Source organism: Zeus faber (genome assembly GCF_960531495.2).
Source record: "Zeus faber genome assembly, chromosome: 10".
Taxonomy (NCBI): Eukaryota; Metazoa; Chordata; class Actinopteri; order Zeiformes; family Zeidae; genus Zeus; species Zeus faber.
The window spans coordinates 32,818,740-32,842,727 of NC_137199.1; the positions used below are offsets into that span (position 1 = coordinate 32,818,740).

Genomic DNA, 23,988 nt, shown 5'->3' on the forward strand with positions numbered 1-23,988 from the left:
CACACTATGTAACACTGTATTGTTACACTATCTAACACAGTATTGTCACACTATGTAACACAGTATTGTTACACTATGTGACACAGTATTGTCACACTATGTAACACTGTATTGTCACACTATGTAACACTGTATTGTTACACTATGTAACACTGTATTGTCACACTATGTAATACTGTATTGTTACACTATGTAACACAGTATTGTTACACTATGTAACACAGTATTGTCACACTATGTAACACTGTATTGTTACACTATCTAACACAGTATTGTCACACTATGTAACACAGTATTGTTACACTATGTGACACAGTATTGTCACACTATGTAACACTGTATTGTCACACTATGTAACACTGTATTGTTACACTATGTAACACTGTATTGTCACACTATGTAATACTGTATTGTTACACTATGTAACACAGTATTGTTACACCATGTAATACTGTATTGTTACACTATGTAACACTGTATAATCACACTGTAATGTAACAGTTTTTAACAGCATTATGTTACATTAGTCTATGTACAATGTGTTCCAGCAGCACATCAGAGAGGAAATGAAACGTGTGGAGTGTCTTCATCCTCTTCTTCCTCCTGGTTTCAAAACAAGCTCTCTCTCTCTCTCCTCTCTTTTTCTTCTTCATCACCAATTAAAAGGGCTCCGACTCGGAGCGTTTACAAAAGCAATTTCCAGCCGTTTGGCTCGTCTGCTGCGGGGAATTCCCTCCGCTCGGACCCGGTAATATTAGCTCCCGTTTTATTGAGGGATCCATTAATTGAAGCCTTGTGCTGATGACCTCTGACCCCTGCTGACCTCTAAACATCATGTTACCGGGTCCGAGCCCTGCCCAAACAGGACGACGGCCATTTTGGAATTAAACTGAACAAGTGCCTATGTGTGAGAGGAATGTCTCGTTCCTTTATAAGGAAGCAGGAATATTTTTGGTATTTTCATGGAAAAAGTTGAATAAATTAATGATCATAAATTGTACATTTTGTTCACTAAGCAGAATAAAATAAATCTGCTTCTATAAAGCCATTGTGTTTTAGTCTGATTCTATTATTTGTATTATAAAATATAATGGGTAAGATCAGCAGATCAGTGTTTGATGTGATTTTAAATCCACTGTGGAAAGAAGCGTCTGGATCTGAACACATTAATCTCTTTTAGGAAATATCGTTCTTCGTCAGCCACAATAGAAGCTGCTGTAACTTTACCCAGAGCTCTGATCGACATGCACCTCACCATGCACCTCGCGGGCCGCGGCGCAGGACGAGCGCTGAAAGCAAATGGCTGATTGCATTAGCGTCTCCACTCTAAGCTGTTGTCACCTCGCTGACCGATTATGGGCAATTACCTGCTCTGTCGGAATCCTAGCCGAATAGATTGAATTCAGATTGATTTCTGCCCAGGAAAGAGGAGGGAATTTAAAGCCTTTTTTAATTGGGTATTTGGTGTGTGCTGATCTGAACACCGTGGCCCTCCCCAGGGATCCTTTATGGGCCAATAATGGCCTTGGAGGGGTGGGACGGGGGTGGTGGGGGGGTGTGTTTCGTCTGCTGACTCCCTCCAAGGCCATAACCCTGCATTTGCTCTGAGTGCTTTTCTATTATGCATTGATAGTTGAGCATCAATCAATAAGCAGGGAAACAGAAAACCCAGCGAAACCAACTTCTTAAGTGTAAAATGCCTCTTAATACCCGAGGCCTTTCAAATAGCTTAACCTGCTCGCTTCTTCCCTTCCTCCCCGGGTGCGGCCAGGGACACTTACCGGCGCCGGGCGACACCATCTTTTATTTAAGGAGGTCTGAGAAAGTGCAGCTCTCAGGTGGAAGCAGTGTCCTCTCTTCTCTGTTACTTAGGACTCACACATTTGGAACTACTCTCCTCCTGCTCTGGTACTGACGCTCTGCTCAGGCCGTAAAACACTGAGCCTCCCGAATCCTCTCCATCAACAGAGAGCAATACTCTGCGGAAATGGCCTTTCATTGACAGAGCTGCTTTGATTTGGTCGTCCTGTAGCCGATAAGGCCACAGAGCCCCGGCTGATCGCATTATCAATGTAGTCATGCCTTGAAATCCAATCCCACGGATGATGAAAAGAAGATACCAAAAATCGGGCTTCTTTACGTGGACCCCCCTGGCTGTGGAGTCACCTTCATGGCGAGCGGCCTGGTTGTTCCGGGAAGAGAAACAGGGAATGAACCGAAGACCCGTCCATAGATAAAGGAGCGGGGATCCGACCCCATCGCCGGAGGAGATAAGAGGCAGACGGCCACAGCCACAGAACCCAGCGCCTGGCTGGGCCCCGGTGGCCTGGGCCTGTCAACACTAATGCCCCTGGTCCTGCAGGACGCAGTAAGACTATCTGAGGCTTCACAGGATTTCTGGGAATCTGCGAGTTCACCTTTCCTTCGGAGTGATGACAGGAGGTGATATGTCCTGATCGATGCTCCGCCCGCAGCATCTTCATCTTCATCGCGCCTAGTCGCTTCGAATAAAGGCTTTTAATTTGAAACTCATCGTCTAATTTAATCCGCTGTAACACATTTGTGTTTACATGTTGTTCATTCATTTGAAAAAGCAATTTGAGGAGTTGACAGGAGATAAACAGCTCCATTTTCTACACTCAAAAATAGTGCATTTAATCATCTATTATAAAAATATCATTATTTATCTTTAATCAGTAGTAACGGCCATTAGTTACTTAACAAGCCCTCATGCTGGAGGTTCGATTCGAGCTCGATGGTCAGGAGGTCGTCAATATAACTGACTTCACAGGAACTTCCTGTCTGTAACTACATTTAACATGTAGACTATACCAGGTCATGGGCGCCCATGGGCTCAATGATGCATGTGGGAAGTGAAGTGTAGCCCGTCTGGTTCGATGCCACAGAAGAACTACTGTAGCACAAAGTGTTGAAACAGTGAATGTTGCTGTGATAGAAAGGTGTAGAACACACAGTGCATGGCAGCTTGCTGCGTATGGGAGCTCACAGTGTCCATGCTGACACCTGTCCACCTCTGAAAGCACCTACAATGGACACGTGAGCGTCACAACTGGACCATGGAGCAATGCAAGAAGGTGGAGGTCTGATGAATCACCTTTTCTTCTACATCATGTGGATGGGCGGGGTAGGGTCCGATCCCATGGAGCATCTGTGGGATGTGCTGGAACAACAAGCCTGATCCATGGGGGCCCCACCTCCACCTTCCAGGACTTAAAGGATCTGCTGCTAACGTCTTGGTGCCAGATACCACAGGACACCTTCAGAGTCTGGTGGAGTCCATGCCTCCACCTCACAGCCGTTGTGGGGACACGAGGTGGAGCTACACAGTATTAGTGTTATTAGTGGTGCTTTTAATGTTGTGGCTGATCGGTGTAGAGAGACAGAGACAGTAGTAGATTAGTGTGTGTGTGTGTGTGTGTGTGTGTGGGGGGGGGTCAGGTTCAGGAGGTTGGGGGGGGGGGGGTTGATGGGTTGGTGCCCTAAACTACTTTGGTTACACAAACTTTGTTTTCGCCGTCGGTGCTTCGCTCTCGCTCTCCATCCGCCATCTGCTCCTGAAGAATCTGTTTCAGTCGATGAGTCAAGCCGGGCTTTTATTGGTCCTAATGGCACTATCAGCTGAGCCGCCAAACCCAATTAGCTTTAAAAAGGGAGGCCACCCCGGCTAATCATGGCTGCCTAACCTGATTTAGCTGTGATGAAGAGACGGGATAAAGAGCAGTTAATGGAGGGAGAATGATCTCACAAATACAAAAAACTCAATTCATTTCTCCGGGAGAGCAATCTGTCCGATCCAGTGGTAATGGAGTGGAGATTCATTAAGCCGTGGGCTTCAGAAGTACCACGTCTCAGCCCAACGACGGCAGAACACACTGTTCCTCTGATCAACGTAGAGTCACAGAAAGAGACATGATGAGGAGAGGCTCAGTGGCACTGCTGAGTAGTGTGCATTGTGTAGTGGGTAGTGTATAGAGTGTGCAGTGTGTAGTGTGAAGTGTGTGTAGAGTGTAGTGTGTGTATGTGACAAATATTCTCTTGAACTTGAACTTGAACTAGAGTGTAGTGTGTAGTATGTACGGTGTGTACAGTGTAGAGTTAAGTGTGTGTAGTGTGTCGAGTATAGAGTGTGTTGAGTGTAGTGTTTGTAGAGTGTAGTGTATGTAGAGTGTAGTGTGTATAGAGAGTACAGTGTGTAGAGTTTAGTGCGTATAGAGTGTACAGTGTGTAGAGTGTAGTGTGTATAGAGTGTACAGTGTGTAGAGTTTAGTGCGTATAGAGTGTACAGTGTGTAGTGTGTATAGAGTGTACAGTGTGGAGAGTGTAGTGTGTATAGAGTGTACAGTGTGTAGAGTTTAGTGCGTATAGAGTGTACAGTGTGTAGTGTGTATAGAGTGTACAGTGTGGAGAGTGTAGTGTGTATAGAGTGTACAGTGTGTAGAGTTTAGTGCGTATAGAGTGTACAGTGTGTAGTGCGTATAGAGTGTACAGTGTGGAGAGTGTAGTGTGTATAGAGTGTACAGTGTGTAGAGTTTAGTGCGTATAGAGTGTACAGTGTGTAGTGTGTATAGAGTGTACAGTGTGGAGAGTGGTGTGTGTAGAGTGTAGATCGTAGAGTGTATGTGTGAAGTGTAGAGTGTGAAGTGTGTGTTTTGTGTAGCGTGTGTAGAGTGTAGAGTGTGTAGTGCGTAGAGTGTAGAGTGCATGGAGCGTAGTCTGTAAAGGGTAGTGTAGTGTAGTGTGTGTAGTGTGTAGTATGTGTAGTGTGTAGAGTGTCTAGAGTGTAGTGTGCGTAGTGTGTATTGTGTAAAGTGTAGAGTGTAGCGTGTAGAGTGTGTAGCGTGTAGAGTGTAGTTTGCGTAACGTGTATAGTGTAAAGTGTAGAGTGTTATGTGTAGAGTGTATTGTGTGTAGTGTCTAGTGTGTAGTGTGTAGAGTGCGTAGAGCGTATTGTGTGTAGTGTGTAGAGAGTAGAGTGTGTAGAGTGTAGAGTGTGTAGAGTGTATTGTGTGTAGTGTGTAGAGTGTATTGTGTGTCGTGTGTAGAGTGTATTGTGTGTAGTGTGTAGAGTAGTGTGTGTAGAGTGTGAAGTGAGTAGTGACTGGAACAGGGGTGTGGTCTCTGCTGAAAACATCGTTGTCGTCTGTATTTCTGTATTTATTGTCTGTCTGTGACGTCATTCCCATGAAACAGAACCTCACTGATAAAGGACATGCCTCATCATGTCCAATGTCTATAGACTATAGATCTATAGATCTATAGACCACAGATCTGTGGGTGATATGTCTATCTGATAGAAACCGACAGACATTGTGTTAAAGAGACAATGGGATCACTGACTTCCCTCCCATGTATCAACCAGAGAAAGCAGGTTCTAGCAGTGAATAAAACCTCCATGAATAAAGAACTCCATGACTCCTCTATGACTCCATGACTCCTCTATGACTCCATGACTCCTCTGTCCCTCATGAAACATCTCATCTGAAGTCCTCAATCAACATTTTGGGAAGTGGATCAAACGTCATTGTTGCGTATTCCGTCGCCTCTGTGATGGAAACTCGAGCCTTCTCTCCTGAACCGTGCTCACCGTTGGTTCAGGAAGGAGAAGTTTGGTCATTTTCTTGAGGGTCGCTGGTTCTATCCCCAGCTCCTCCCGGTCAATGTCCATGGGAAAGACACCGAACTCCAAACTGCTCACACCGTAGCAAAGATGGTCTGTTCACCCTGAAAGTTAGATGATTCCCATGAGGCACCCGGCTTCCTGGGCCGTCCTCCCTGACCTCCAGATGGGTGCGGGGGTCTTCAGTTTCTTTCCCGGGTCATGAGTCAGGGAGGACGGTCCACCCCGCCCGGCCCGCAATGGGATCCAGAGGATGTGGACTGCACGGGGCACAGGGCCATGGCCAGGCTCTGCAGACGGACATTAGACCAAAGCCAGAGTTAAAATCCTATTAGTTTGAGTTGGGAATCAGATTATCGTCGTCGAGAATCACTCGTCTGGCAACTAGAGTCTAATTTACGCCAATCAACGGCAATTATTGAGGGGAAGGGGGCCCCTATTAGAGAGTTTCATCCACTTAGTCTAATGAATGGGCAAGATTCAATCTTGGCTGTGGAGACCCATTGGAGGACTACAGCTGAACGCTGGCCCGGCATGGGAGCTGGAGGGGGGCAGCTGCTATCTATCAGCGGCAGGGTCTGTCAGGGCTAGCACCAGTTAGCCGGGGGCACCGGCTTCTGGTTTGGGATGATTTGAGGGCAACACAGACAGCATGGCTGGCCACGGAGCTCTCCACCGTCTGCGATATGCAGTAGGAACCAAAAGAGATTTACTGACATTTGAGTGGTCCTTATAAATCACAGGGCTGCGGTTCATGTTTTCTGTAGATTTCTAAGAGTTTGAGAATGAAGGACAGACAACTCTGACCCCCTGACTTTTCATAATGAAATGATTATATCTGCTCTCATGTCAAAGTGCAGCTCACCTGCTGTCCTTCAGCATGGAGGTCCATGGAAGATCAGCTCCATCTGTGCAGCTGCACTGCACTCTGCTGGTGGAAAACACACAGTGGCACCCCACGGTGTCACTTCTAGAGGGACAGCTGAGGAAAGTACCTCACAACACTCCTCTTATCAGCTAAGAGAGGTTTTGGTCACCTTTAAATGGTGGTAATGAGAGAGAGAGGCAGAGGGAAATGCAGAGGGAAATGTTTCTAGGAAAGAATTATTACGACCGTTAGTCCCAGAATTCAAACTGCAACTTTTTCCAACCACCAGGTTTCCCATTGTCTTAGTCTATTCGTCACTTTGTTTTCCACAAAGTTTTTCTTCTGATCCATTAATTCCTGTTTTGTCTTGGTCACTTGAAGTGGTGGGTGGTCATGTTTGTTCTATTAGTTGAAGTTCATCCATATCCACAGTTTACTGACCAGAACTGGCTGCGCTGCTTTTGCAAACTCCCTGCGGCTGTGGTGGAGCCCGCCACCAACAATGGAAGCAGATTATAGAGGAGCACATGCACAAACACAAATACATTGAATCAGTGCCTTCGTCAGAGAGTTGAAACTCTCGAACCCTCCATGGAGCAGGAAACTCTGCTTCGGTTTCTGACTTTTCCAGAGAGAAGAGCGGGGGAGGATGCAGAAGAACAAGATGTTTCCATCACTCACAAACAAAGATAGATAGACAGATAGACAGACAGATAGATGACATTTCTGAGAGATAAACCACACAAAAGGGCATCATGTGTAAAAACAGGCTGATGCTGCAGCGATGGCCGTCAGTTGGAACTCTCAGATGAGCTCCAGGTACGAGCAGAGCAGCCTGTGCTCTCATGCAACCACAGCCATATGAAGCCACGCTCAGAGGATCAACGACCACAGAAAGATGGAACGTGCAACGGAACAACAAGCAGCTGTCACTCAACCCACAGAGGGAGAAGCACCCACACCCACAGCTCCACGAATCAGTCAGCACCACATCACATCATCTGTCTGTCTGTCTATCTATCTATCTATCTATCTATCTATCTATCTATCTATCTATCTATCTATCTATCTATCTATCTATCTATCTATCTATCTATCTATCTATCTGTGTATTCCTTATCTTTTTCTTTCCATTTCAAAGGTATAAAAAGGTCTCATATGAATTGTAATAAACTGGGCTGATTTTGCGTCTTTTCGGGGCATTTGATGGGTGTTGGTGCTGGAATTTGTGACCTGACCTGGCAACCCGGACCTGACCTAACTGCAGTTGGCTCCTCAGCAGCAGGTGGAAAGCGGCAGGTAAAACGGAGGAAATGTTTCATTAAAAACTGCATGAAAATATATTTACACATGAATACTGATGTAATATGAATATTGTGTATTTATATGAACTTCCATTTCATCACATTTTATTTAGGAAAGAATTGTTGAGATCTGCAGCTAATGCTAGCACCGGAGTTAATAACACTGTACAGTACGTCTCAAGGTCCTTATAATGTCTTCAATCAGTCTCACAAACATTAGGCCTCAAAAGTCATAATATGTCACATCTGAGTTCATGAGCTTGTACAGTTTGTCTGGTTTTACTTATCCATATATGTATTTTTTGTTAAATGAGTCCAACCCTAAACCCTGATACTGTAGACGATCTGTCTTCAATTAAGTTCAAATCTGTCTTCAACAGTATTAAACAGAACTCTCTGACACCTGCACCAAGGTTGCTTGATAAACCTTCAGGATCCAAAAAATGTTTAACTCTGCTTTACAAAGCAGATTGACTGCGTTTAAGAAAGTAAAACAACTGCTACGTTCAAATAAAAGTCTGAAGCACATTTCATCCACAGCCCTCATTTGGAAAAATTAAGGTGGAAAATAGCGGGTCATTTTTGGAGTGTTTAATGTATGATTTAAAGCAACTGACTTCTGTGTTTGGGTTCAAAACTGCGGGAAAAGTAGGTTACGCTCTACGGCCTTAAATTGCGATGTCGCTTTGAATCCGATTAATCGTTCAGCTCCATTAGTCTCTTTTAGAACTCTAGACTTCCAGAGATGCTTCCAGCAGGGGGCGCTCATCGGGGTGCCAGGTTCTCTCAGATCCCCAGGAAGAACATCCATGGCCCCCCTGGCTTCACCACACAACATGGCGGATGGCCGTTTCCCTCAGAGGACGACAACATCACCCAGGTTGCTCAAGGACCTGGACCCAGTGAGTTCTTCTTGTGTGTTAAATCCTGAAGCCACGCCCCAGGTCCAAGGTCAATCTGCCCAGATTATTGATGATCTAAACTGACGTGTGTTGATCACCCCAGGGGCGGCGCACAGTGCGGGCAGGGAGCTCTTGGCGCTAATCCAGAGGTACAAAAAAGGAGGGGTCCACGCTGTGAGCACTCTGCATCACATCGCTCAGGTCCTGCACCGTTCCCTGGAGCTCAAGGAGACGGTGACTACAGGTAACCCTTGGTGCTACAGGTCACATCATGAAATGATATGATGATTAATTGTCATACAAACAGTTGCGATTAACAATTGTATGTTTGGTTCATTTTATGCTGCTACAACAGTGGCATAAAAACAAACTTGCAACATTTGAAGATAAAAATTTGGGTATACTCAATTTATAATTTTCCTCAAACCAACTGATGGAAGGCAGTCTAACTCACATTGGATTAATTGGAACATTTCTAACACTGCTTTCAAATTCCACTCAAATTTGGGTGGAAAGCTATGATATAGTGATGAGAAATCGAACAATTTGATGAAAAAATCGTGATAGTTGCGATCGTGTGATTTGACTGTGTAATAATTGGGACAGTTCAATTTGAAGGTCTGTTAGTGAAGGTAAATATCAATACAAAATATGTTCTGAAGCAGAGGATACATCTCTGCATACATCTCAGAAAACTGCCCTTAGACAATTTAATGTTGAAGGGATAAATGTAAAATAATATCAAGACCAGGGAGCTGAAACTCATTTTTCGGTTGTGGGCCGGATTGGGCAAAATGTGACCTCATGCGGGACAGATCAATTCTTGATAAACTGACCAAAAGTTCTGTATCTGCTGAAATAACTGGTACAGCTCTAATTCCGTCCGCATTGTAGGAAACACCCCCGGGCTCTGCTTCGCCTTCTGCGCCATCATGGATGGCGTGCAGTACGGCACCGGGATGGGCATCACCAAGAAGGAGGCCAGGCTCCGAGCAGCCGAGCTGGCCCTGCGGGACCTGCTGCCTTGCCTAGAGGCCAGCTCACAGCAGCCAGGTGACCAAGGAGACCATGCAAAGTCCGATACTGTCCACAAAGTGCTATACCATCCACAGAACATTAACAAGATGGCTCCTCTCTGTTTCTGACCTCCAGCCGACTCTCCTCTGCCTCCTCACAAGCAGCTCCAGCTCTGCAGAGCCTTCTCAGGTGGTACGGTCTCTTCCTCCTCAGAGAAGCTGGCACTGCACCGTCACATGGCACAACGCACTCATGTGTAGTTGCATCAAATAGAGAATATTGTTAATAGCATTTATTTGTTACAATCTTCAACTAAAACATTTACATTTACATTTAGTCATTTATCAGACGCTTTTATCCAAAGCGACTTACAAGGGAGAATAACATTCAAGCTACATTGCGACAGAGATTAGTGTAACAACAACATTAGTGTAACAATAAATACTGCAAGGTAGTGCTAAGTAATTGTAGGTTAGGACAGGAGGTACTCACTGAAGAGCTGGGTCTTCAAGTGCTTCTTAAAGACAGAGAGGGAGGTCCCTGCTCTGGTCATTTTGGCAGCTCGTTCCACCTACGTGGAACTACAAATAAGAAAAGCCTGGATTGCCGTGGCTGTATGGCCGGCAGAGCCAGGCGGCGCTCATTTGACGGGCGCAGCATCCGGGGGGCAACATGTGCTCTTACAAGAGCATTTAAGTAGGCGGGAGCATTCCCAGCAATCACTCTGTAGGCCAGCATCAGATACTTGAACTTGATGCGGGCGGCTACAGGTAACCAGTGTGCCATGTGCCCTCTTTGGCTGGTTGAACACCAGTCGCGCCGCCGCATTCTGTATCATCTGTAGTGGCTTCACCGCACAGGCCTCAAGCCTGTTAGGAGGGCGTTGCAGTAGTCAAGACGGGACATCACCAAGGTTTGTAGCAGCAGTTGAGTGGCATATTGGGTCAGGTACGGCCTGACTTTTCGGATGTTGAGTAGTGCGAAGCGGCAGGACCGGGAGACGGCGGCAACATGGTCCGAGAATGTCAGTTGGTCATCAATAATGACACCAAGATTCCTTGTAGCCTTGGGAGGAACAAGAGATAGAGTTGATTTTAATATCAACGTCCTGCAGAGAACCAGAACCCGCTCAGCGAGCAGATTCCTGTCGCTGTGAGGGAGATGCTCAGCGCTCTGACCAAAAATCACCCAGAATTCTCTGAATGCGGAGGCACTGTGGCGGCGTTCATCCTCCAAACCTGTGAGTTTAATGTTATTTACAATTGAATGTTCTTTCTAAAGTCAGTCTTTATTTGTCGTGTCACGTGTTGTCTGGTCTTGGTTTTGAAATCAATCAATATTGACACGATATCTGCTTATAGATTGAACCCTAGAATCCATATGATGTGTCAAAAATTATCCAGATGATTGTTTGTTACGTTATTTTTCAAACCCTGATATTAATCATGTAAAATTCCAGAAATTCCTTAATTTAAGGTGTTTTTGTTTTTTTGATAAAGTGTGCTCATTGTTTGTCAATTCGTTCAATGAAATATGAAATAAATAATGTACAAATGTAATGTACAAAATAATATAGAATGGACAATGTACTAAAATGAAAACAAAGCTTATTTTAGGAAGGGTCATTATTGGCCCAACATGCATTCTAGGGTTAAAATCCCATGTTAATGAAACCAGAACTCTACTTTCTCAAATAAAACCCTTCAGTATTTAAGGCCTCATATTGTAGGAAATGTAAGGTCAAATGTACAAGGTAAAACCTTCTCTCTATGCAGCTGGGAAGTTGGAGGTGGTCGCCCTCGGCACCGGGAACACCAACACCAGGACAAGGTCCACGGCCAGCGGCCGTGTCCTGCACGACTCGCACAGTGTCGTTGCTGCGAGGAGAGCCTTCATGAGGTGTGTGACCCCAAAACGAAAGATAATAATTCAAGAGAAATAATAAAAGTTTTGCCAGCACAAATAGATGTCACTGTGAAATAAATCCACCTGAGGAAATGCCTGAAAAGGGCCCAAGCTGTTCAAGAGAAATTATGATTGAAAAAAAATTGCTGAAGAATGATTTTGATCCTTTAATTCTTTGGTCTAAATGTATTATTATTATTATTATTATTATTATTTAGAATAATAATAATAATAATAATAATAATAATAATAATAATAATAATAATAACAAATATCGCTGCAGGCAGCAATACACGGGGTCCAGTTTAGTTGAATTTGGTGTGTTTTACAGTTTCCCAGGTTCTCTAAAATGCAGCACGATTTTCCGAGTTAACTTGAACGCAGCATGGGCTCCCCCCGCTTTGTCGTCTCCTGGTTGCTCATCTCACGGAGCAACCGCTTTGCGGTCTACACAGCGCAGCCCTCCACCCAACCGTCAATGTTCGCCTGTAAAGCAGAACTTCTCATTGTTATAACCTTGGCGTCAGATGTACTGGCTCGTCTGTGCTAAAATCGCTCAAAATTTGGGTGGTTTTCCGCTAATATCTGCTCTGTACATGGATCGATTCGGATGAAACTTCAACCACCAATCTTTGTGACAGCACAGTTCAAACAGGACATCATATTCATGTGTTATGCTGAGGTTGGTTTTCCCTGTGGGTGCAGGACCCCTAATAATGGGAATTGTAAATATAGCTGCAGGCAGCAATACGCAGGGCCATTATCATCACCAAGTTCCCATGGAATGGTGCATCAGTTCTTGCTGTCGCTTGTCTTTACGTCAGCATATTGTGATTTGTGGGGTTTATTTGTCTCCGTCAACAAAAACAATGCCTTACTAGCTAACAAACGTGTAGCAAACGGCCAAAGGAGAGAGAAGGGAAGATAAGACAAAGGAGGTGTGCGGTGGATTTGGACCATGCGACGGACCACTGAGCAAGTGTTCCAGACCACAAGGATGAGAGGCTGCTCACTGCAGAGCCAATGGCCTCCACCTCTAGGTCCAGCTGCACCCAAGCTCAGAATTAAATAGACAATTTAAAATACAAGAAAAATCTTGTATACAGGTTGGTCACTGTCTACATTTATTATATTAAACATATAAAGAATCAACATTAAAAATGTATATGTAATGTATATTTGGTAAAATATCTATATCTATAGAAACGTGTATTTTTTAGATGTAAATATTGGCATTTATGTTTGATTTAATACATATTAGTCCCAGACTGAAGAAAGACATTTATGCACAGCAGGAAATTAAATACAGAATTATTTTTTATACATTCATATATATATATATATATATACACATTTTATTAGATATAGATCTCTTTCTCTATACAAGCAATCGCACAATCAAATTGTGCTAATTTATATGGTAGCCTGCGGCGCGATCTGGCATCGGGTACCTAGGACCATGGACGGACCACAGATGGACCACTGAGCAACTGGTTGGGACCACAAAGAACACGCCACAGACCTCACTAAGTGGTCCGTACCACTAGCTTCAGTGCCCCTAGTGGAGGTAACCAGTGGTCCGTATTAGCCACGATGGTCCGTATAAGCCACGATGGTCCGTGGACGGACGACTGAATTGGCCCACTGAACTTCTGCTGCCTTTCCCTGTAATACCGTGCTCACGGCATAGGGTTTTTTTTAAATTGAAGATGTAAACTTGAATTCACCCTCACTTTAGTAGACGCGTTAAGTTATCCTTGTTTAAAGCGGCAGAACTGAATTACGACAAACTTTACAACATGGTGCTTTGAATTACTTGTGCACACATGGGAGCGAGTATAAACAAACATGCCGGAATGAGGCTTGGTGAAATGACTCATTAGATGGATTAACATTAGGTGAGGTGAATAAAGGTTTACCGCCTCAATTTTGCAAGTAAGTCGGATTTTTATCTATGTCTGTAGCGCCTCTTTTTTTGCCTCTCCTGTGAATTTGAAAGCCCCGACAATCACCTTTTTATTTCTTAATATCAACTATTTATTAATTCAATATACAGCAAACGAAGGGGGGAATTAATACTGTGAAATACCGTATATCGTGGTATATTGGTCGATACTGTTCTATGAAATTTTATACCGTTGGACCTCTACCATGCACGATGCAATTGGACGTTCGTAACCACAACCTGCACATTTATTATGAATTGGATGATGATGTCACAAAGCATCTTACTCCACAAACTCATCTCGCTCCACCACCCGACTGGAAGTTTTACATCCTTGGCGCACGAAAGTTTGGCTAATCATCAGTTGACTGAGATTCTTCAAGTCGAGCAGTTATTTTTATTTTTATTTAATTTTTATAATTTTTAATCTTATTTTTTATTTTTTTTCCTCAGTCAGTGTGCATTACAATGACATGTCTGGGATGCCGGGACGGCTTTGTTGTGAATGGAAGCAGTAACATTGCCGGAAACAGCACGTGAATTAGGGGTGGAGCCGAATTCAAATTCCGGCAAAACACAAATAGCCGTTTTTTACTAATATTTACTTTGTATAAATATTTAAAGTTATTTGTTTTTGGGAAGGAGAAAAACACTTGGAAAAATGTCCGATCCGTGGAGTGTTTCAGATGTGTTTCCGTGGAAACTGAAACACGTCCAGTCTCTGCAGAGACAAGTATATTCTTAAATTTTATTCTTTTTCTAAATGAAAGTGCCACTCAGACCCGAGACGTGTCTTTTACGCCTAGGAAGGTCGGATGATGTCATTCTGCATAATAACTAGCCATGTGTGTCAGTATATGTATTATGTATCTGCCCGCATTGGCTTCTCTGGCGCGCAGAGCCGGGGGAGGGAACGAGCGGGCAAGGAGAGGTAGAACTGGTGGAGAACGTTCCTTCTCCAGAGGCAGAGAGTGTAAGACAAGTGGAAAATGATCACACTGATTTAATAACATTGGGTTAGGGTTATTGGGCCAGGGGGGCCCCTCTGCCGGTCCGTCGGGCAGTTATTTACTCTTTTATATATTTATTGCCTCTCTTATTTATTTCGGGATCTATTTTCAGAGGCATATTTATTTTTATTTGCGTGCTCCGTCCACATACATCACCTCTTCGTGTGTGCAAATAAATGGGCCTTGTCCGCCTGTTGCTCCATGCACTGCTGCTCCATCTCTCGTGTCGCTCTCTGGCGTGGGGGGTGTGGACTGGGACCACACTGGGTGACTTCTGCTGGACTGTCCCTTGCCCCGTCTATTCCAGTGTTGTCATGGCATGTGTGAAAATGTGCGAGATGGAAATGTTCCTGAATGAAGCTGCATGTGTAAAGAGTGAAACTCACTAGTGGTGCCGGAAAGGTTATCCCAGTAATTTACCGGGCACTATGTGAAAGGGGCTTTGCATGCACACGCTCTGGCTCCCATGCCCTTCCTAGTTTTCAGTAGTTCAAAACTACATTATTTGTGTTAAAATAAACGTGTTAAAATGAATGTTTGTTCACCGTTAATGGTTCCTGCTATCATGTTGCCGTGACACACTGGGAATGAGATGTATAAACCCCCCTCACCAACAAGATTTTGGTGTGCCACCCCAAGATTTTCTGTGGTCCCATTGATGTATAATTTAATTACATTTCATATTTATGGGATTATTATGGCAGTTGAAAATGGTGCATTTCTCTGTGTGTATGTGATGAACTTTTGCTAAATGTTTCGAAAGATTGCTTGTGTTTCCTCCCTTACATGCAAAAGACTTGCAGTTGCACTTGTGGCAACCAGCACGGTCGGCATCAACTCTAATGAAATTTAGCCAGGCTTTTGAGCATTTAATTCTCTCTGCCATTGTCACTCACTCAGAGAAGGGTCTCCTCGAGCCAGGCAGAGGGAGCCAGCCCCGCCCCCCTCACGTATATCTCCATATCTCCGGTGATGGAGTGGGAGAGAGAGAGAATAGAAAATGCTTCTTAGACAAATATCTAAATCTAATTGCAAGTTTTAAAAGGGTTATATGGCCTAAATAAATAGAAAATCACTTTTCTTAATTTCTCCAATACCGTTATTAGTACTGGCAACGTCGGCACTTATCGATACAAAATTAATAATTTAGCCCCGGGTCCTGTTGCAAACAACAAGCAAAATGCATTCATAAAGTAGAATAATAAAATTCATTTAAAACATCCATCCATCCATTTTCCTCCATTTTCCTTATCCGGGGCCGGGTCGCGGTGGCAGCAGGCTGAGCAAGGAGCTCCAGGCCCCCTTCTCCCTGGCAACGTTTTCCAGTTCCTCCTGGGGGACCCCGAGGCGTTCCCAGGCCAGCTGGGATATGTAATCCCTCCAGCATGTTCTGAGTCCACCCCGTAGTCCTACCAGTAGGACGCGCCTGGAAAACCTCCAAGAGAAGGCGCCCAGGAGGCATCCTGATCAGATGCCTGAACCACCTCAACTGGCTCCTTTCGACGCAAAGGAGCAGCGGCTCTACTCCGAGCTCCCTCCGGATGTCTGAGCTCCTCACTCTATCTCTAAGGCTGAGCCCAGCCACCCTACGGAGGAAACTTATTTTGGCCGCTTGTATTCGTGATCTCGTTCTTTCAGTCACTACCCAAAGCTCATGACCATAGGTGAGGGTTGGGATCGTAGATGGACTGGTAAATTGAGAGCTTTGCCTTCCGGCTCAGCTCCCTCTTCACCACAACAATACGGTACAACGCCCGCATCACTGCTGACGCCGCCCTGATCCGTCTGTCCATCTCCCGCTCCATTTTCCCCTCACTCGTGTACAAGATCCCGAGAGACTTGAACTCTTTCACTTGGGGCAGCAACTCGCTCCCAACCCGGATTGAGCGATCCACCGTTTTCCGGCAGAGAACCATGGCCTCAGACTTGGAGACGCTAACTCTCATCCCGACTGCTTCACACTCGGCTGCAAACCGCTGCAGTGCATGCTGGAGGTCACGGTCTGATGAAGCCAACAAAACCACATCATGTGCAAAAAGCAGAGATGCAATTCTGAGGTTCCAAAAACCGGACAAAAACCTTTCCTCACCTCTGCTGGGCCTTGAGATCCTGTCCATGAATATCATAAACAGAATCGGGGACAAGGGGCAACCTTGGCGGAGTCCAACACCCACTGAGAGTGTGTTTGACTTTGTGCCGAGAATACGAACACAGCTCTCACTTTGGTTGTACGAGGCCTGGACGGCTCTTACCAACGGCTCGTTCATTGGGGTACCATACTCCCTCAGTACCCACCAAAGGATCCCCTGAGGGATACGGTAGAAAGCCTTCTCCAGGTCCACAAAAAACATATAGACTGGATGGGCAAACTCCCACATGGTCGAGACTTCTCCCGAGTCTTCAGACTCTGTCTCTTCCCCTGAGGACGTATTGGTCTGGTTCATGAGTTCCTCAAAGCGCTCTTTCCACCACCCGACAATATCCCCAGTCTGGGTCAGCAGTTCTCCTCCCCTGCTGAACACAGGCTGAGCCAAGCTCTGCTTTCCCTTTCTGAGTCGCCGAACAGTTTGCCAGAACTTCCTTGAGGCCAACCGAAAGTCTTCTCCATATCCTCCCCGAACTCCTCCCACATCCGTTTTTTGCTTCAGTGACCACCAAAGTCGCAGCCCTTCTAGCCTGCCGGTAAATGTCTGCTGCCTCGGGAGACCCCTGGGCCAGCCAAGCCCGAAAGTCCTCCTTCTTCAGCTTGACGGCTTCCTTCACCGCTGGTGTCCACCAATGGGTTCTTGGGTTACCGCCACGACAGGCACCGACTACCTTCCGTCCACAGCTCCTAGCAGCTGCCTCTGCATTGGAGGTTTTGAACATGACCCACTCGGATTCCATGTCCCCAACCTCCCCCGGGATTATTCCGCAGGTGGGAATTGAAGACCTCGCTGACAGAGGCATCCACCAGGCATTCCCAGTTCACCCTCACGACACGTTTAGGTTTACCAGATCTGTCTGGCGGCCTCCCCCGCCATCTGATCCAACTCACCACCAGGTGAGTTGGATCAGAAGCACACAACAGTCCGAGCTTTCCCCTTAGCAACTTGTAGTCACATAGAAGTGACCCTCTTCACTGGGGAGAACTCCAACACAGCAGCACTCAGCCGGGGGCTCGTGAGTATCCCCACACCCTCTCGGCGCCTCGCACCCTGGGCAATTCCGGAAAAGGAGAGAGTCCAGCCCCTCTCCAGGAGTTTGGTTCCAGAGCCAGGGCTGTCTGTAGAGGTGAGCCCAACTATATCTAGTTGGTACCGCTCCACCTTCCGCACCAGCTCCGGCTCCTTCCCCGCCAGAGAGGTGACATTCCACGTCCCTCAAACTAGTCTGCGATGCCGAGGATCAGCAGTCCCAGGCCCCTGCCTTTGTCCGCCGCCAGGCTGGCATTGCACCTGACCCCAACGCCTATCCCTGCAGGTTGTGGGCCCACAGGGTGGCGGCTCCATGATGTTTTTTTGGTCTATGCCCGGCCGAGCCCCATGGGTCAAGGCCTGGCCACCAGACGCTTGCCGGCGAGCTCCCCTCCCAGGACTGGTTCCAGGAGGGGGCCTCGGTTTCCCTATTCCGGGTGAGGTACCATATTGCTATTGGAGTTTTTTCATTGGGGTCCTTTGAATCGCTCTTTGTCTGGTCCCTCCCCTGGGATTACTCTGCCTTGGGAGACCCTACCAGAGGCTAATTCCCCCGACAACACAGCTCCCAGGGTCACAGGGACACACAAACCCCTCCACCGCGGTAAGGTGGCGATTCTTCAGGGGGTTATTTAAAACAGATAAGCTAATGTAATATACAAAATTGCATTAAATAAAATTTAATTGCATTCATTAAAGCAGCACGATGTAACTTTTGGTATTTACATTTACATTTAGTCATTGATCAGACGCTTTTATCCAAAGCGACTTACAATTGTTCAAACACCGACGGACGCAGCCATCAGGAACAATTAGGGGTTAAGTGTCTTGCTCAAGGACACTACAGCATGCTAGCAGGAGGAGCCTGGGATCCAACCAGCAACCTTTAGATGACTAGACCATCAGCTCTACCGCCTGAGCTACCAACCCCTACATTTATTTGGCGCCCGTACAGTTTCTGAGTGCAATTACTTGATTCAAGAGGTTTATTTGTCACATACATATACATACTTCCATACATATATTATGTGTGTGTGTGTGTGTGTGTGTGTGTATGTATGTGTGTGTGTGTGTGTGTGTGTGTGTGTATATATATATATATATATATATATATATATATATATATATATATATATATATATGTACACTGTATATATATAGCAACCTTGATTATGGTGTTGGAGCTGGACCTGGCCGCACAGTCATGTGTGTACAGGGAGTACAGTAGGGGGCTGAGGACGCAGCTCTGGGGGGGATCCTGTGTTCAGAGTGAGGGAGCTTGACATGTGCCTCCCCACCCTAACCACCTGGGGCTGGGCTGTGAGGAAGTCCAGGATCCAGGCACACAGTGGAGTGTTCAGTCCTAGCTCCCGCAGCTTGAGAGCCAGTCTGGTGGGGACTATGGTATTGAAAGCTGAACTTTAATCAATAAACAGCATTCTCACATAGGCCCCCTTCCGGCCATCAAGGTGCCTGAGCGTGGTGTGCAGTATCTGGGAGACCGCGTCATCCGTGGATCTGTTCTGCAAAGTGCAGTGGGTCGAAGATGCGGGGGAGGGAGGCACAGAGTAAATCCTTAATCAGCCTCTCGAAGCACTTCATGACCACCGAGGTGAGGGCTACCGGACGTAGTCATTCACACCGGCTGGAAAGGCGATCTTTGGGACAGGAACGACACTGGACCAAATTTGGACCTGAATTTCAATTTCAGCGTTTCAATAACAGTCTGTTACAAACACATATATAATATCTGACTAGGTTACAGCGTCCCTTGCATGGACCTGGCCGCTTCAGCGAACACTCTGTCCTCCATAGTGTTGCTTTAAATCAAAGGCAAATACATGGAAAATGCATTTAATCAAAAAGGTAAATATAATACTCGTACTCCTTTCTCTATATTGAGCCGAAGCTTTTTTCTTTATTATGAAATAAATTGTTTTCATGTCTCTCTTCTGTCTCTACCCCCTGCAGGTTTCTGTACCGTCACCTCCTGATGTTCTTCAACCAGAAGGCCTCGTTGCAAGAGAGCTCCATCTTTGAGCGCAGCACTTCCAGCCCCCTGCTGGTCTTTAAGAGCCATGTCAGCCTCCACCTCTACCTCAATCAGCTCCCCAAGGGTGCCGCCCAGATCCCCCCTGGCCGGCAAGTCCCACCAAAAACACTACATTCTAAAACCATTCACTCACTTGTATTCAACCAAACACAATCCACCTCCCTGTCTCTGGGAGGCTTTTATACTATATATACATTGTTTTCCATCCATGTAAAATCAGTGGTTCATGTGAATATTATTTATCCCCTCCTAGGCGGCTGAACCCGCTCTCCATCACGGCCTGGGAGGTGAACAACCAGGTCAGCCTGCACTGCACCGTGGAGGGCAAGGTGAGTGGAGAAAAGGTCTATTCAGTTACTTTTCTGATTGTAGGGATCAAATAGCCATCAAGGTAGGGGTGTGTGTGTGTGTGTGTTTGTGTGTTTGTGTGTGTGTGTGTGTGTGTGTGTGTGTGTGTGTGTGTGTGTGTGTGTGTGTGTGTGTGTGTGTGTGTGTGTGTGTGTGTCAGTAAAATTGAGGACTTTGGCTGTGCAATCAGAGGTTGCAGTGAAGACGTCCTGTCGATGCTGCATGGTGGGCACAGCAAGAACAGTGGAACATTCCAACATTTTTGCAACCATAGTGATGGATGCCTGGAGTCCCTGATTGGCTCTTACTCTTCCTTCAGGCCTTCTTTGTGATCTCTCTACCCTCCAGGTTTTTTCTGTGTTCTCTCCATCCTTGGAGCACTCGTCCTCCCAGATGGTCAGTATGTCAGCCACTGATAAGATCACCCAGTGGCAGGTCCTGGGCATTCAGGGAGCGCTGATCAGCCACTTCACCAAGCCCGTCTACGTCCACAGCATCTTCGTAGGCAAGAACCGTCACCAAACATGGTCTGGACCCCTTGGGCCTCATTCAGGAACACAAAATCAAGTGTACACACACTCTAAGCAATAATCCAGGATTCAATATTTTCTTGGTTCAATTTGTTGTTGTTCTTTGTCGTGGGAACAAATGTAGAACTGCCTCGGACTTGTACATTATGCGCAAATCACAAAGACGTCAGAGTCCTATTAAATGATATTGCCGAACTTTAACAACAGGTAATTGGCATATTAGAACTACAATTAGTAAGTACTGTAAATATTCAATATTTTACATCTAGAAATAAAAAATATTTACAACTAATAATAATCAGAGACAGATGCTCCCACAAAATGATAGATCCATCATGGACAGTTGGTTAATTTTGCACACGCAGGATATAAAGGGTTTATATGACTCTCCAGGAGGTGTGACAAAGGAATCTTTTGTTTTTTGGGTATATTTATGGATGTTGCTGGATGCTCATCTTTAGAAATAACTAAAATGTATTTACTGAGAGGCTGATCACCTGGTTTCCACTGGCAAGAGGAACTCTTCTTTTATTAAAAGAAGAAGAATTTTTATTTGTCACACGGCACACACACCACAACACATGCAGTGACGGGGGCCAACACACACACACACACACACATCCACACTTCAAACAGTGCTGGTGAAATGAGTTCTCTGCTTCCAGCCAGGAGCAGCATACAGCCACGCCTAGGGACCAGTTACAAATGCCCCTCGCTGGTCAGATAATGTTGTTCTGCATGTTTTGGGTGGGGGTCCTTACTGATGTTACATGAAGGAAGCCCCATGTGAGCACGGGGAGAACATGCAAACTCCACACAGAGAGGACCCTCATCGGGAGATAACCCACCGGAGCACGGTGCCAACAGCGCCCCAGGCGGGAATCAAACCCAGGACCTTCTTGCTGTGAAGCAGCAGTGCAATGCACCCATCCACCATGTGCCGGCGTATTAATTGTTCAAATTTTCAGTATATTATTATATCATTATGTGATAACCTGGAGCCGCTGTCCAAGTTACGCACCATCAGCTTCCTGGCTACAGGCCTCTATCGTGCTATCCATGTATATACATAAATATTTATCAAGCGCCTCACAACACCATGCAGCCTCCATAGAATTTATAAATAGAAAAATCCACTTTTATTTCTATCCATATATTTTATTTCAGCCAAAGACTATAGACAGCTGTAGAGAGTTGTACTGTAGTGATTATTCACCAGTCATTTGACTGTGCAGGGGGCTCCAGCTGCAGCGACACGCACGGCATGGAGATCGCAGTGTGCCAGCGTGTGGAGGGCATCACTCCCCGCCTGCCCAGGGATTACCGCATGCTGCGGCCACACATCAGCCTGGTTACCGCAGCGATGACCAGCGGCGGCCCACAGACACTCAGCCTCAACTGGAACCTGGGAGACAGCACACTGGAGGCGGTGGACGGAGCGGAGGGACGAACACTGGAGGAGTGAGTGTGACTATTTTGGTTTGGATGCTGACTATTTTGGTTTGGATGCTGACTATTTTGGTTTGGATGCTGACTATTCCAGTATGTGTGTCCCTGCTACAGGTCTCCCTTTAAGAGCAGCCCGGCTCTGGCCAGCCGCCAGTGCAAGGCGGCCATGTTGAGCCGCTTCACCCGGGTGGCCAAAGAGGCTCAGAGGCAGGAGCTGCTGTCTACTGTGTCCTACAGAGCAGCCAAGGTAGCTCTGGGATGTTGGAGTTCGCTGCTCTGGAAAATCATTTGTACTGTCAGCTGAAGATCCATACACCCAGAGAATAACTTTTTGAAATCGTGTTAGTTTAAGAAGCCTCTGTATTTATTTGATTTAATGTATTTAGCCAGGGTAGCCACATTGAGATCTATTTTCCAAGATGGCCTGGTAAAGAAATGCAACACACAAATTTGAAATATCTAGACAACATAAAACAATTAGAAACATGAGCGTTCATAAAATGATGCAGGTCACCAGTTCTGTGTTTAAAATCTGAAGTTGAAATGAAACAACAAGGACTTCTCTAATTTATTCCAACACAGAGCATTTTGTAGATATTCGCTTTGGTTAAATCAAAATTGTTTCTGTTGTGCAATGCAACTAATGTGCTTTACATTTTAATGTATATTTATTCTTTGTCTAGTTTTATGTCTGGGTATTGGGCATGATTTCACAAACAAAAGCATTTCAAATCATTCGTGACCATTCTTGATATTTCATTTAAGTGGAAAATGGCAGCATAATCTTCAAATAAAGTATCGACATTACAGTTTTAAAATTTAAATTCAGAAATTGATTCAGAATTGAATCATATCGAGAACTGATTTTCACCACTGGTATATTTTATCTGTAGCACTTGTTTTACTTGTAGGCCCCTTTTACACCTGGCATTACGATGTGATCTGTTATCTGGATAATGACATCTCATCACGGGCCTTTTCATTTACACATGGTATTAATAAGCGTTCTCCATATCTTGTTTCTGTCCGCACTGTGATGTGATCTCCATATGCAAATGAGGTTGTTGGCCTCTTCAACAACACGGTGCGTCATGGGAAGCGAAGCTACTTTTTAATTAATTTTGTTTCTGCAGAAGTCAAGAGCAACGAGTATTTCCTGTGAAAGGGCAGTTACATTCCTGTGTGTGCGTGTGTGTTGACAAATCTATAGTGGATAGGTTGACGATGGTTTCTACCCGTCATCACTGTGTTTCCAGATGATGGCCAAGCCGTACCAGGAGGCCAAGAGCGTCCTCAAGTCCTACCTGCTGCAGCAGGGCTACGGCCGGTGGGAGTCCAAGCCGCCGCTCAGCGACCAGTTCAACGGATAGAAGCCAGACCACACCTTCCTGGTCAGCTCTTCAGTTCTTGTTACTCAGGCCTGTAATGTGGGCAGTCATTTGGCAAAAGCTTGATTCACAGAATAAAGAAGTTTTGTTTTGTTTTTTTCAATGTTGACTTTTGTTCGTGTGTAATTGTGTTTTTCATTGCAGTCTTTTCCCTTTTCATAAAGAGAATTAGGGCCACCTGTAAAATGAAATGCTGAGATTATTTTTTTGAACAGTCAAACTACTTTTTTCTGACAAACTAGTATTTTGTACAAGCAGGGTACTATGTTTCTTGAGGGTGACGTTCACAAGCAAGTGGATGAATTAATAAGTTAAGGCAGGAAAAAACAACACATCTGAACTCCAGATGCAGCTACTTTAAAAGACCTTTACACAAGGGTGGAGGTTGGGTTGAGGAGTAGGGGAAGGAGGGAGGTTGGGCAGGCATTAGATCCAATACATAAAATGCATAAAGA

General features: G+C 45.5%; 1 protein-coding gene across 1 annotated transcript; it reads left to right on the top strand.

The window, feature by feature from the left end:
- Window positions 1–8,555: 8,555 nt before the first annotated feature.
- adad1 (adenosine deaminase domain containing 1 (testis-specific)) lies at window positions 8,556–23,525 on the top strand (the record flags this gene model as incomplete). The annotated part of the gene is made up of 12 exons (XM_080008272.1): window positions 8,556–8,712; window positions 8,816–8,956; window positions 9,607–9,765; window positions 9,865–9,921; window positions 10,844–10,969; window positions 11,505–11,628; window positions 19,737–19,907; window positions 20,072–20,147; window positions 20,515–20,667; window positions 21,928–22,157; window positions 22,260–22,392; window positions 23,402–23,525. 12 exons carry the CDS (start codon window positions 8,556–8,558, stop codon window positions 23,513–23,515), a joined length of 1,641 nt encoding a protein of 546 aa, XP_079864398.1. The 3' UTR covers window positions 23,516–23,525.
- Window positions 23,526–23,988: the final 463 nt, after the last annotated feature.